This window comes from Thunnus maccoyii, chromosome 23, assembly GCF_910596095.1.
Source record: "Thunnus maccoyii chromosome 23, fThuMac1.1, whole genome shotgun sequence".
Classification (NCBI taxonomy): Eukaryota; Metazoa; Chordata; class Actinopteri; order Scombriformes; family Scombridae; genus Thunnus; species Thunnus maccoyii.
The window spans coordinates 387,110-403,169 of record NC_056555.1 but is presented as its reverse complement, the minus strand read 5'-3'; the positions used below and the strand labels follow the sequence as shown (position 1 = coordinate 403,169).

Below are 16,060 nucleotides of genomic sequence, written 5' to 3'. Positions count from 1 at the left end.
TTTAAACATGTTAAAGTTCAAATTTGGATCCAGTGTCACACCAAGATATTTTAAATCAGTAACTGTCAGTTTTTTCACCTTTGATGAAAATATCAGCATTAGGAGGTTGTACCATAGTTTTAGAGAAAAACATACCTTTTGTCTTGTTTACATTTAGACCCAGACATGATTGACCAAACTAATGTGTGATCCTTTCCAATGTAATTGTTAGCTTAGCAGCAACTAACTCAGCTGTTTTTGCATGTGTGTACACAACAGTGTCATCTGCATACATTTGTAGTTCTACATCATGACACTGTTGAGGGAGATCATTAACATATAGGCTAAACTAGAAAATGCAATTTCTGTAGAAATTGCATGTGATTGCTGAAAGTGGATTTAGACTGCATAACTGGAAGCTGAACACTATTGACAGTGTGTCACCAACTTTAACACATTGTATCCTATTAGATAAATATGACATCCATGCCAGTGCTCTAGATGAGAAGTTAAATTTAGAGAGTTTTGATATTAAAACATCATTGAATGCTTCACGTAGATCTAAAATACAGTTGGATTAATTTCAACCCAACCGGTTGGGTTAATGTCAACCCAACCGGTCAAAGCAGATGACCGCCTACCAAGAGCCAAGTTCTGCTTGAGATTTCTATCCATTAAAGGAGAGTTTTTCTTTACCGCTGTCGTTAAGTGCTTGCTCATGGGGGAATTGTTGGGTCTCTGTAAATTAAAGAGTACGGTCTAGACCTGGTCTATGTGAAAAGTACCCGAGATGACTTTTGTTGTGGTTTGGCGCTACATAAATAAAAATTGATTAATAAATTGATTGATTTTTTGAGTCACCAGCCACCACTGGTATGTACTGTATATTTGAATACACCTGCAGTTCAAGCAACATCTTCCCCCACTTCACAATGTTTCTGCCATACAGTGCACCCTATAGGGCACTTTTTTCATTGAAAGGGCACCCAATGCTCTTAAGGGAACCTTAAATTGCACTTTTACCTTTTTTTTCACTAGAAGGGCACCCATACAGAACCTCCAGCTTACTCCATTACAACAGCATCATAGGACACCACATTACATCCTTTTCATTTAAAGGTCACATCATATTTTCTTGTTTTTGCAGGTTCTTCATAGGGCACTATCACATTTTCTTCTACTGAAAAGGCACCGTGAGGACAATTCATTTGAGATTGTCACATATAGAGGCACTCTTTAGGACATTTCAACCTGATTTACCCATAAGTAGACAGTCATTACAACTTCTGTATGTTTTCTCCTTTGTGTGGGCAACTTTAGAGGGCACTCTCCCCTTGAGTCCACCCGTGTTTCCCCCCCAAAAAACTCAGGAGCGCAGTTTTGATTGAGGAGTGGAGCAACACACTTGCACCTCTGAGATCAGAACTGAAAGGACTTGCAGCAGTCTGTGATATATGTAAGTGTGCAGCAGTTGAGTCGAGTCAGATTGAGTCTAGTATACAGGTTTGTAGTAGTGAACAATCTCAGCAGCGAGCACATACAGCTACAGTAAGCACTAAGGGGAAAACATGTCAGTCACTATCTGCACTGCTAAAAGCAGCCAAACATTGTCAGACAGTACTCAAGTAAGTTTTTAATACAGTTTGAGGTTGTAATTCTTGCATTTTTATCACTGGCAGCTAGTCTGCTAACATATGAAGCTGAGTAAGTGGGAGAGGGCAAGGGTTTTTGTTAGTGTCTGACTTTAGAGTGCAAGTATGTGGCTACTTCCTGGATGCAGTACATACCAGTACAGACCCGGTATGTATCGAACTCTGAAAAGAACTTAAGAATCATCTGCTCATTTTACACACTAATGTTCCTTCATTACCATGAACACACACACTAGTTTATTTTGACTCAATCCCACACACACACCATCCTGCTGCCAAAAATACTCACTAGAGCACCATAATTGGATTAATCTGCCAGTTCAGCTGTTTTAGGAAATTACCAAGCCTCTCAAATAGGAACGCATTGTTGGTTTTGGTCTTTTGATGACATTTGTTGATAATAAGAAATATATAGAATAACAATTCATGAAAATATATGAATACTTTTTGTGGTAATTACTCAAAAAGCTGCAATAAATCTTATTTGTCTTACAAACGTATTTAAAAAATATATTACAAGAATACATTCTTGCAAACAGAACAAGAAGTGTGATCAGATCCACAGCTTTACAAAACTGAAATTTGAAGTTACTGTAAGTTTGATTGTTACTACTACTGACTGTCCTTCAAAGAGCCTTTCACTAACAAAGACCACACCAACAAAGATATGAGTCTGAAATGATTTACTGTATAGAATTAGAAGGGAGCTGGAATGATGTAAGAGTGATGGATTAAGGGTCCGGGGGAAGGGAGGTTAGAGGTTAGGTAAATGGAGTAGTAGGGCAATGCACCAGTGCTGGTGGTGGGAAGACAGGAGGGAACCAAGAGGAGTGGAGACTCAGAGTAGGGGAGCCATCTCTTCAAGCCGTCTGCTTGGATGGAGCCCCCAAAAAATCTTCAAGTGGAAAGGTGGATGTGGGCATTTCTGATGTTGTTTGTATCATGTCAGATATAGGTGAGATATGCAGGAGAGGACCCCAGCAGCCGAGGATATTAATGGTGTGGTTGGGGATTCCTTGCCTTGAAGCTGTGGAGGCGGCTCCAATACAAAATGAATGTCCGGAGTACAGCTCAGGAGGTATTCCTGATCTGGACAGTATTTGGCACATGTGGCGGTGGAACCAGAAGAGTGTGGCCATGTTGCCTGTCTCTGTGATGAACAGAGGATCTTGGGGGGAAGTTTGGCTGGCTTGTCTTAAGTTTATGTATTCGAGTATGGGTTCGGAAGGACTCATGTATGAATCTAATCGAAATGAGTAGATGGGTTGGGGTAGACCAGATTGGTTTGTCTTGCTTTGTTTGAAGTAGTAGATAAGAGTGTCAGATGAATGAATGGAGATGTCAGACATTGTAGTGTGTCGAGATGAATCATGGTTGAGGGAAGAAGCAGTGAACTCAGAGCAGTGCAGGAAGCCGAAGAACACCAGTAGGAACATGGTTTCCAGGACTTTATCAATGTAAGTGGATAGAAAACCTGTGCAGAGAGTTCTGATGCAGAGGGCAAGGAGGAGTGAAGTGAGGGGCGAACGTTTTGGCGAGGGATGTGGTTTAGCCTTACTGAGACCTTTGATCAACATGCTGATGTGTGAGTGGGACAAGGCTGGACAAGATGCTCCTGAGGACAGTTTTATGAAGAGGTTGATTCCACTGAGGTAGACCTGTATAGTGGAAGATTTAATCTTGAGGATAGAATGGGCGAATGTGATGAAGCTGCAGAGGGTGAGGATGTTAAGTGATGGGAACGGGAGGCTGTGGGAGGCATGGAAAGCTTTGAAGCAGTTCCATCTAGTCAAATATGATGAGCGCATTCAGGGAGCAAGGCTGTTGAGGATTGCATCTCCTGAAGCAATAACTAAGTGTTCTAGCTGTGGGGTCAGTTGAAGATGGTGGCTAAAATTGGTGGGACTGGGATCAGAATAGGGTCGGCAGCTGGTGCCAATTGTCTGAATTTCTGGAACGAGAAATGAGACAGAGAGTCAACAACATGTTTTTGTAGCCTGGGATGTGGTATGCTCAGATCGTAAATTGTTGCTGAGCTGAAACTAGGGTGAGCCTTTGCAAAAACTGCATAATGTCCAAGCAGTGCGACCAACCTCTATTGATAATATCTACAACGGCACTGTTGTCAGAGCAGATCGCAATGTTCTTCTTGAGCCAGGTACATATCAGGTACATTTCGCAGATGGTAAAGGAAGGGGTGAGGGATGAGAATTTGGGTGGCCATTCAGCTGAGAACCACCTGCCCCTGTAGTATCTGTCAAAGCTGACAGAAGGGGCTGCATCGGTGAACAGTTTAATGTCTTCTGGCTTGGAGACAAAGTCATTGTAAAAGAAGGAGATACCGTTCCATGAGGAGAGGAACTAGTGCCACAGTTTAAGTTCTATCTTGCATGCATCATCAAATGTGACGCGGTTGGGGAGGGATGGAACAGATTGAATGGAGCAAGGGCTGGAGCAGGGGCTGCAGTGGGCAGGCTGTGGAAAACGGGCTTCGTCTGGTCACGGATGGGGTATGAGGCAGAGAAGAATTGAGGGTGCATTCTGTGGCGGGATGGGACGGTGCACCTGTTACCACCTGGCTCAAGGCTGGGAGGCCACACACAGACATATCAGTCAAAAAGTAATTTATTGAACTCAAAGAAATAATATATCAACTAACCGGTGGGGAGTGTAAGTAGGAGAAACATCAGTTGTGTCAGTAATGTATGGATGAGTGAAAATGTGGTGGAAAGAGTGTTGGATGGTGCAACAAACCAAACAAAGGAAGATGGCTGAGGCCCCTGTAGTGGGCCCGGCTGAGAGAGAGAGACTCAGACCCAGATGGGCAGGTACAAGAAGGAAAACCTCCCAGCTCCACCTGCTAGCTGACTCCCAGTATCTGCAAAAAGGGAGTAGAGTAAGGCAAACAACCAGGCAGAGTAAGAAGGCCCATCACACACTGCACAGTTCACAAGTCAGGGAGGAGCGAGCTGCAGAAACATGGCAGTACAGCTCAGGATCTAATGTGCCACCAAACCGCAAGGCCAGATCAAAGATCAATGACAAGTAGTCATCCAATTCAGATATTCGGTTGGGGAAAGCGGGACAGATAATGTCATGGTATAGGGAGAATGAGAAGGTGAATTCTGCTGCCGTGAGTTCCTTCGAGTGGGTAGAAAGTGGTTGTTTAAGTTGGACAGGGCTGAGTGATGTTTGCAGTTCCCTGGAGATATGTGGATTACTTGTGGACGGATGGATAAGTTGGGTGAGGTCGACATATTTACCGGCGAGAATCTGTTGCCTGAGTGAAGGGGACACAGGGAAAGGTCGGGCAGATGCAACAGGGTGCATTGGAGGCAAAGCAGTGGCTAGGGTGAAGCTGTTAGGTGGAGGAACATGAATGGGAAAAGTGCTGTGACCAGCTGCGGGCAGAGCTGTGGAGGAAAGAGATGCATCAATGGCAGGGTGAGAAATGCTGGCAACATGTGGGTTATGGGGAAAGGGGGGATAGGGGTGGGGCTAGGGAGGGGGAAAAGAAGAAAGAGGAGGAAATGAAGGATATTGGCCAATGGCACCGCCGTGGGTCGCTGTCGTAGGTGCGATCTGAGCAGCTGTGACAGCTAGCATAGGGGAGAGAGCAGCAGAGGTGGCCAAAAAAGATGGCACAGTGATGGCAGGAACAAGAGAAGAGAAAAGGATGCTGGGATGGAGGGATGTATGTTTTCGGGTGGTTTGTGAAGCTAGAGCAAAGTTACAGGAAAGAGGCAGCTCTGACACCGAGTGTGATACAACCTGGCCCTCTGAGAGGGCTGATGTGGATGGCTGTGTTCGGCCCTACAACATGCCGTGACATCATCAGTGTCATCATGGACGCAATGCCTGGAACCCGGAAATGCATGTGAAGGTCAGAGGGAGAGAGTGGTGTTTTGCTGTGAGTCCATGTAAAGTTGGAAAAGTCTTGCTTTATTGTCGGAGCAGTGAAAAGGGATGTTCAGCTGTGTAAGCGCTTGCTTCAGGCGGACGACTGTCCAGTCGGATATGTTTGACACTGAGGGACGGTCGGTGAGTTGGTGGTGGAGTGGAAGCGGGTTGCGGCGGCTTCATCTGCCATTTGGGCTCCTGGATCTTGAGCGTGTCGGAGACAGGTGTCAGGGATGAGAACTGGGTCTTCCCTTGGAGCTGCTAGAAGGCGAAGGGCTGACAACGCTGGCTTTGTCAGAGGATAAGGGCTGAGAGCTCTGGGGAATGTGAATGGCTGAGTGCAACCGTGGTTACTGAAAAGTTTGGATGTCGGAAGACTTCAGGAGCTTGCTGGTCAACGTCGAACAGATTGTCATCCGTGGCATTGAGAAGGATCTCCTGACCCATGTTTAAGGTATGTTTCAGCTGATTGATAAAGCATGTATAAGCTGACTGATAAAGCGTAGTCTCCCAGTTCATGTGAAAACTGAGGCAAGGGAAGTACGGAAATGGGCTGGGTATGAGGTGTGGTCTTTGTTCCCGAACTTAGTTATAAAAACTTCATTGATTGGCAGAACTGGAGTTGACCTCTATGCATTTTATTATATTACATTTGTTGACACTTATGATGCTGTCTTCATAAGTTCATACATGGTGAAAGATTTAAGCTTTCATAAATTAACAAAAATAATGAAAGCTGTAGCAATCTGTCCCTAAACTGAGGTGATTTCTACACAGCAGAACACAGCAGCTAGGACAGTGATAGGCTGCTGTTCATTGTGAATAAGATCTGGCTTTGCAGCCCTCGCAGAGCTACAGAGATTCAAAAAGCCAGCTACACCGGGTGGAAAATTAAGAAATCCTCAACATTATGCAAATGTCCTCTGATGCAATGCGAGCAACAACCAGGCAAGAGCCAATCTTGCTCATTTTGATTCCTATGGAAATGGAAACATAGAGTTGTTTACTAATGCACTACTCTACATTACATGACAGAACTTTAAACAAAGCCAACTGGGTTCTTGTCTTTAATGAGAGACAGAGATTTAACAAAGAAGGTGTGGAAGCAAATAATTTACATTATTGTTTTTTTTGTACGGCAAGCTACATCAGAGCAATTGTCCGGTTGGAGCAGAGTATGTAAATTATGTGCTCAATGCAACACACAAAGAACTATAGATTCATGAGAGGCCAGAGACTTCCTACTACTGTGTGAATTCACCATTAGACTAAACCACAAGTGCAGTCTAAACTGCAGCTTCTGAGGACTCAGCAGTGGGATTTAAGAGAGCATGTGATTTTGTTCCAGACAACAAACATTTACAGCCATCTTAAACCTTAAACGGCAGCTAAACTAATGACCGAGCAACAGCCCCAAAAAGTTATAGTCAATTCTGTGTTTTCCGCAAAACACAGCATTCATCGGTTTAGATGATTACTGTGTTTTGTTGACAGTTGACAGTTGCCAGTATTCATCTAAACTGTAAAAAGCACAGAAATAAAAATCCCACACACGGATGTTATGTATGCCATACTTTTTATTGTGCTGAATAAAACACAGTGAATATCTATAAAGACTTTGTTTAGCAAGCAAGCAAATTTTTATAGTGTAATCCAAAACAGTAATACTATGCGGATAGACAAAGCAACAAAAGTTAGATACTATAGAAGACCTTTGAAATGATACGGAAGGAGCAAGGCAGAGGGAGAGCTGGGAAATCCCTCACCTCCCTCACAGCTAACTACATATGTGACAGGCCTTCTAGCCAGGTGGTAACACATGACATTGCATAAGGTAAGAAAATTTCTTTTCAAAGGTTACATGTCCAGTCTTACCTAATACTGAGGCAGAGAAAAAGTTTTATAAAATGTATCCCTCACAAAAATAAACTGTATATATATAAAATTTTAAGACGTTCTCCCAATGCTCTCAGACACCTGAATTTTAAACAGTATATAAGTTTGAAAACGAGGTAAAAGTAGGCCTTTGTGGAGGTAGTAATGTGTATTAGATTGTACTATAACATGATATCATGAAGAGAAAAGATCAACTTCATTAAGACTCCCAGAGCTGAAAGCTCATCAACAGCAGCTTCTACAATTATTCAGACAGTGAGGTACGTCACCTCCAGAGAACATGAGCTGGTATTTATACTCTACTGAACTCAAGTCTTGTTGAGCTTGTTGAGCTCAGCTGTGTGAGTTACACAGTGTCTACACAAGAAGTGTTGTGAAAGCATGAGCATGAGATGGACGACTGTAAAATGCAGCTGAAACATTTCCTTTGTAGACAAACCTATAGACCCTATTTATTATCATCTGGTCTGTATCGGGATACATTATCTGAATCCAGTTGCATTCTGTTTTCAGTGCATTCTGTGTGCATTAATAAGCATTCTTCCTTATCCAGAGAAGATCTCTAGATACAGATCACATGTTGATATCACGTCTACATGAGGTTTGACTGGCTGGTGAATGGTGTGGTGTTCAATGATTCTTCAAATGATGAAGCCTGTCTGTTTCAAAGCCATTTGTTCAAAGCTACTGGTCAGACTGTCTCATCAAATGCACACAGTTTACATAGTACAGCAGCCTGTGACTCTCTCTGTTTGGATTGGTTGGATTATTATATAAAGATATCCAGTGTCTGGATATCTTTTATTAATTTGTCATTACTGGTGGAGATGTAGCACTTCCAGATTATTTTCTCTGTTTTTCAAACCATATTTTAGACCTTGATGACAACAAAAAATGCCATTGCAAGCTGTAATTGTTGAAAGTGGGCTACCAGCTTCTCTAACATTAGAAATTTAGAGATATATCTGATGTTTGCAAGACAAGATATGTTTCATCTCTGTCCAGTAAAGAGATAGGTCTGAGGTGTGTTTAGCTTAGCTTTAGCCTAGCACTGGACTAGAAGCAGAGGTGAGTCTTACTTTGTGAGTGGATAAATTGCGAAGTGGAAGGAGCTATTTCAGCTGCCATGGATCTGGAAGTAAAAATCCCTTTCATTTTTCCCATAGACAACATTATGTGACTCATAAGTATATGTTACATATACAGTATATAGCATATACATAGTATATAGTACATATAGTACATGAGCCAAAATGGCGACATGTGCAACATTGTATACAACTTCAGCGATGAGGATTTTCAATTCATTACACTCTCTTTCGCGCCCATGGCTTTCTTCTCCATAGCAACGGCGACCCACACACATGGGTATTGTAGTATTCTTAGCAGTCTGCCAAAAACATGGACAAAACATGAATTCCCAGAAACAAAGTTGAGTGATTTAAACTGGTGGTCATAATATAAACCTGTAGGATCATTGCATTATCCAGGAAAGTTCTGAGTTTCTATCTTCAGTAACATTGAGAACATCGTTTAAAGAAAAAATTGAAGTAGGAATACAGAATGGAGAAAAACACTTCCAGAACCAGTAGACCCTCCCACTTTGCAACGCTATTATTTACACCTGAGCTTTTCCTACCATGACATGTGAAAATGTCTTCCATAGTAAAGGCCTATTGTTGTAGGAGCAGTAAGACAATTGTACTACAAAGGTGTTTTCAGTTTGAATTTGCAGCAAATATTAAAAGCTGGCAACTGCATGAACAAACCCAAATTTGCCCTGGGCTGTGTGATTTGAAGCAAAAAGACCCCTGCACAAGTTGAAATTGGTTTAACTTAATCCTGCAAAAACTGCAGGATTAAGGTCAACACACAACAGCAGTGTTTATTTGCATCAAAACACATGCATCCATTGTTTCCTGTATACTCCAGCATGCAGGTGGCATCTTAGGCTATTATCACATGCAGTGTGTTTTCAAATTCCAGATACTGGTCATGAGCCGCTCGGCCTCAGTACCTGTGCCCAGAAAAAACATTATCTCTAACAATTGCTCATGAAATTACAGAGATAACTTACAAGAAGTTCAGAGTTTGGTCAGAGGCTGGAAAAACAGTTCCTGTGTATGCTGCTAGCTAGTTAGCATCTAAAGCTTACATCTGTACAGTTTTAACGTCTGTTTGGGATGAATAAACAAACAGTACAGGGGTCACATTTGAATAAAGCAAGGTAAAATTTGCTTTGCATTCAAATGTCACTGTGAAAGTACTGTTATGGCCCAAATCACTGTGCAGATGGCTACTTAATAAGAGTTTACCAGCACCTCTGTTAAACTGGTGCTTCTGATGAAAGCAGGTTGACAGAATCAATGTAGCTCCTCTGAGGCTCTACCTCTGGCCCAGTTCAAAATACCATGTAAACTTTTCAAAGGCTGCCATGGTGACAGGTGAAAAATAGTATAATCTATCACTAAGTAAAAAGCTATTCCATATATATCTGGTTTAACCATATAACAAGAAAAGAAAATCACATTTGTGTAAGTACACAAAACAACAAATCAAGTATATCATTATCTACTAATCAAAAACAAGAAAACATATTCATGATTATAATATACAAAATCCAAACATATCTGTTTCAAAACCTGAAAGTCACTTTGAAGGTGTAAATCCAAATGTACTGAGATTAGAAGCTTGAATGATCAGACACAATACTTTAAGTAAGGAGTTAAAAAAAAAAAAAAAGCAAGGAGCTTCTGCAGTCCTGATGTAGATTACATCATATGTCAATGTAACTCATACTTAAAGTCCACTGGCAAAATCATTCCTTTTCAAGACTGGAGGTAGGTATTTGTCAAATGATTAGTCCATTTTTATCAGTCTGTTTGAGGTACTGTACATGTATAGGTAGTACATAACTCAGGAAAATCAACTCTAAATATTCAAAGCCAAAAAAACATTTTTGTAGTTATATCATGTAGTGTCATACAAAGACTTGATACTTATTAAATCATCGTGTAAATCAGTACAAAATAAATTCAACAGTTTGTCAAATAGAAGTCTGAGTTTGTAAATAATGAAAAATATGTTTCATTACAAAGTTTAGATACAAACTAACATTAAGGTAAATTAGAAAAACAGTACTTAATACATCAGCTGCTTTTGTGTTTTAAGTATAAAAAAACAGACCACTGAATCTAGGCTTTTCCAGGAATCTCTAAAGAAGCAATTTTCAGGTATGTCAGTACCAAGTGCACAAATGTAAATGGAGACAAACAGTAAAGACTGCATCATAACAATAATTTCATTTGAGAAAGTTTTGATTTTACTTATATTCAAATATTATATTTTTAATATATATAAAAAACATATTTCAGGATACACCCCTGCTCAACAAGAGTAGCATCAAAGTTATTTGCAAGTGTTCTATTGAAGTTAGAGCATTCACATCAGAAAAGTAGTTTACACATTTTTTGTATGGGAACAACACGCTGAAACTGGCTGTTGATGTCATCATAACATTTGAAGCATGGTCTTACAAAATATGGACATATGGATGGAAATTGCAGCCATTGAACATGCTTCAGAGTTTGTCTCCAATTTAAGGAAAATTCAGGGGGTCTTTTTAACAACCTGTGTCTTTTCATAGTTTTCACCTTTACAACAGAGTCTGGGGTCATGAGACAAGTGATCAAGTTGTAAACAACTCCTCAGTTTAACCATTGGATGTAGAAAACACAAACAAATTTTATATCTATGGGGTGAACTAATGTCCATTCTTCAATATCACTATAATAGCACAATGTGGAATTCTTATTAAATGTTGTTCAGATAATGTGGTTAACCTGAAATCCACAACAAGTTTTGTTTGATGTTCAAACTTCATATCTGTGCATCTATTATATTTGTTTTGGACAGAAAGCATGCAATGTAGAATATGCAGCTATCCATTCAAATAATAGCCCTTATTTTCTAGTAACAATGTGCTAACCACAGCTAATCACACTTTATCTGACAATCCATAATATCATGTGAGATTACTAAACAGAAGTAACAAAGTCATATTGTATTTAGGCCTTGAACATTATGTGGAGGGCTAAAGTAAGTTGTTGGTTGAGGATATAACACACATATAATTAACAATGTGTGAGAACATCAGATGCACATGTCTAAATGCTCTGCCATCATTGTTACAATTTGAAAATTGTTTCATTTACTCCTCATTCCCACAGAGAAAAAAAATATTTGGAATGCTACAAATTCAGCTTTAATCAGAGTAAAACAGCTTGTTTGGCTGGTCATAATCCACAGGAAAGATGGCCACAACTGAAAATAATAAGGCCACTGTAGTAAAAAAGCTGAATTTTCCTTTAATATTGATTTACATGGCTCTGTCATATCTGACTTCTGCTTCTTTATGGATTGCTTAGGCTTTACCTGACTGAAACAAATCAAACAAAACAGACAAAATGCCATTCCCCCATGACAAAACAACAACTGGCATGACCTCGCTTTAATGTACAGTATTAAGTTACACATTATCAAATATCTGAATGCACACTGCCTTCCTGTGCATTGGTTTGTGTGTACTGAGCAACAGTGTGCACTTCATGAGCTGGTTGTGCTGAGTCAGAGGTAGTTTGAAATCATGAGAAGATATTGCATATCAGTGACCAGAAAGTGCTGGCATACCATCAGTTTTCCTTAAATGCAAGGTTCCCTGGAGTTACAGTGCGAGATGAGTCGTACAATGTCACACTGCTACTAAATACAGGTATCAAGTGTATTTTGAGGTAATGTGTGTGGTTTGTTCTTGTGGTTTTTGTTCTTGAGGTTTTTTGCAAGGCAGACCAAGTCTGTGGATTTCTTTGCATTGTGACATCAATAATGGACTCAAGGTTTTAAAGTTTTGTCGCGCAGACAACAAAATGAATGAAGCTATGTACACAAGCTTGTTAATGAGAATCTGAGAAGATGGTATACAGTAGTCTAATGCAATGTTTAACAGGTTGGTTGTGGAGTAATGATATGATGTATAGAGGTTGTGTCATTTTCTAGACCAATAAAAGGGGTATGTTATTCCACCAATAACAGGGAGACAAAGCAGAGCACATGTGGCATCCTGATGTTATAGCATAACTGAAACCCTCTTGGGTCCATAAGACCTTAGGTGTATCAATATTAAAGCTTTAAATACATACATAAGGCACTGCGGGACAAGACTATTTACTAATTTTAGTTTATGCTCTGAAGATGAACAAAATAAAAGAATTGTAAACATAACATCTTCTAAAAGTTTGCTTAACTTGGACAAACATATTTGGGTCTAATTTTCAAAGCAATGCTTGTCTTTCAAATGATATTCTTCTCTGATGAAGGATGTGCAGAAGATTGAAATTATATCAATATTTTAGGGATATCCACTTAACAGTTCTGAATCAGGACCTCCAGTATTTGGAGAAAGGTGAGACAAGGTCAACAGGTTACTGTTATTTCAATGTGTCAGATCACATTTCATCAACATTTCATCACTTCTGCTAGTATGAACATTTATTTTACTGTGCATACTGAGCATCTTTGGCATAAAAATATCTTTTGAGATCTCATCTTATTTTCAAGTTGTAGTTACACGTTGTGAAAATTAATTAGGCTGCCACTTAAAACTGTTTCTGTCCTCATGGCTTACACATTTCAGCTGAATTTTTTGAGTTGGAATTATTTTCTCCAAAAGTTGAATGCTAAACCTAAATTTGAATGGATTCAAATTTGAAATATTTCAATACTGAAACCAGATCTGAAACTGGATAAAATGCTATCAAACCCCAAACTAATAGCGAAGTCTCAAAAAAATAGCAATTTCTACATTCATTAAAGCTGGAGTGCGGGACTTTTGTCTCCCCCTTCTGGCAGTGAGAGTAAAGGGGGGTGCTTGGCTGTGATTGCCTGAGTACACAGATGTTACTAGGATGAGGGGAGGACATTTCTCTTTGGTTGACAACGTTAGAATTAAAGTTAGACTTTTCTGTTGGCTTGCCAACTCATTTTAAAAAAGATGAGAGAAAAAGAGAGAGCTGAGAGCACCAGTGAGTGAGAAAGAGAGCGGCTGTGGTTGAGCAAGGTAGAGTGAATGAAGAGATGGAGTGGTGGTAATGAGACAGCTGGTGAATCAGATCAATAAAACGTTATTTTCTGACAGCAGTTACGTTTTAGAGCACAAATCGCCCACACCTCCACAACATCTGATTGGATATGAATACAGTCTGACACAGGCATGCAGCATGCTGTCATGCACACCCCCAATGACAGGCACACAGAGGGGACTGGTAAAAATGGATATGATTTGATGGTCACCGGCCCAAAAATGTATTTTTTGATGGTTCACTATCAGAATTTGATACATTTGGTCCGATAACATTTGGAAAGCCTAGAAGAGCCGCATGATTAACGGCCAAATAGCCAGCGCGGGAATGTCACCCCCCACATGAGATTTAAAAACTCTGTATACTGTGAAAAACAGAGAGAGTGTTGGTGTTGATAGGCTTAATCAGCACTGTGTAAACTTGTTTAGCAAGAGATTGAATGTAATGCACATTCATTTGCATGTAAAAGTTCCACACTGCAGGTTTAATGCAAAAGAGATGCATAAATGAAGCACAATGCATTCCTGTCCTTGCTCCTGCATCCTTTGCACACTATATGTGTGATGTTAAAAAAAAGATGCATTGGTATTTCTTTAAAAAAGATAACTTTCCCACAAAAAATAAATGTAAACATAGAGCTCTGTTAAACTTTTTTCATTTAAACTGAACAATCCTCTTAATCCTCGAAAGATTACCCTATGATTTGACATTGTGGTAGGGATTTTGGTATTGTGCTAATCAAATTTTTCAGCCAGCATTGGCTCTTACATTAATCATATCTTCATCCCTGCACATCAGTAGAATTTACCCGACCGGTTTAGAATATTTTAACCTTTATAATTAACATTAATCTATTAAGAGAATTATGTAAAATGTGCCCCTTAAGCAACTAATCCTCAACTAATGTTTAATTAAGGGCATAGCTGGATATTGGTCATGGTTACATGACATACATTTGCACCAGAAATTTAAAACTTGCACTTATTTCACATAATGTCATGAGACTAAACCACATTGCATTGGGTGATTATTATCAGAGAGAGAAGATACAGGAAGATGGCCTTTGTGAAAGTATAAAAGGTGATGTATTGGGAGTCTGATGTCTGACGCTAAAGCTAATTCTGAGCCAATGTTAACAACTTCAGCAATCTTTTTTTCCTAAATGGCTTTAAGCCAACATGATGGATAAACCACTGCTCTAAAGAAAGATATGTATGTCTCCCTGTCTTTGGTGGTCTCACACCAGCTTGGGTGAGGGGTGGGAGGGTAGATTTGTTTTATAGCCAGCACTGATATATTGGAACAGCAGACATGTGTTCTGCATTTCTGTATGACAAAACAGACTTTTTCAGGAGGATCAGTCAACAATGGCAGTGTGTGTGACAGAGTGAGTGTGTATCTGTTTGTATTTGCGAGAGAGAGATAGAGTAACTTCACCTCAGTGTAGTCCTCAGAATGATGCACCCCCTGCTAATGCTCTCTCTCATTTGAAGATGATGCACTCTAGATCCTGAGCCATAAATCCCTACATTTGGGGTGTGGCCACACTTAGATAATCTGTCTGTCTGTCTGTCTGTCTCTGTTTGTGTTTAGCTGATTCTCATTGAGGAGTGTCAGTTTGTTGCACAGGGCTGACATGTCTGTCTTGGCCAGATTTCTGTCTGTTGAGGACAGGCAAAATGTCTGGAGCTGAACTTTCAACTGAACTCTTTTTTCATCTGCTCCAGTAGGAAATCACAGCAGCACACATTTCTTTCCCATGTTGCTGCATTCTGAATGGTCTATGCAAAAATGGATCAAAGGAAATCAAGCATACAGACAAATACTCAATATTTCTGACTGTTCAGTGACAGATATGTGTGGCCGCACCCAAAGACAAACTGAAAGCAAAAACTGAGCATGGAAATTCTCTAGCTGAAATAAAACCAAGTAAAACGATGTGGAAAAAGTCAAAAATAAGTGGTCAAGGCAGTCTTTTCCCTTTGAAAGACCTGACAGCTGAATGAGGTAGAGGTTTCACGGTGCAGAAGCTTAATCCTCCTCTGGGGACTCTCCAGCATCTTCTTCTTCCTCTTCTTCTTCCTGTAAAGAAAAACAAGATGGTCTATGTCATTTAAACTCTTTCAGCTCTGTTAAAGAATCCCTATTTCATACCACAGTGACTCACAGTCTCAGTGATAGAGAGCAGAGCTGTTCAAAGGATTAATGAGGCAGCTGTCTGAGCAGATAAATTCAACATGGTCCCAGAGAGAATGGTTAATTGCTGACAGGAAATGGTTATGTGCATGATGGGACAGGGCCATGTCTAATGCAGAAGCATCCTATTACCTTAGTCCTGATTCACAAGGTCAGTCAAGCCCACATTTCAGTAATGTAATCCTAAAAAGGTTCTTATTAGGATGCATAGATTTCTATTCCCTTTATTTACAGGTTTATGGCACAATCACATGCTTCATGTATGCTTCATTTTCTGAAATGAAAAGATTTGTTTTTGAC

General features: G+C 40.1%; 1 protein-coding gene across 2 annotated transcripts in view; it reads right to left on the bottom strand.

Moving 5' to 3' along the window:
• Nucleotides 1–13,459: 13,459 nt before the first annotated feature.
• hmga2 (high mobility group AT-hook 2) overlaps nucleotides 13,460–16,060 on the bottom strand; it is a 106,270-nt gene continuing 103,669 nt past the window's right edge. For both annotated transcript variants that reach the window (XM_042403588.1, XM_042403593.1), the window contains one exon: nucleotides 13,460–15,646. In XM_042403588.1, coding sequence (XP_042259522.1) covers nucleotides 15,596–15,646 — 51 coding nt within the window. In that variant the 3' untranslated portion in view covers nucleotides 13,460–15,595. The remainder of the gene's footprint in view (nucleotides 15,647–16,060) is intronic.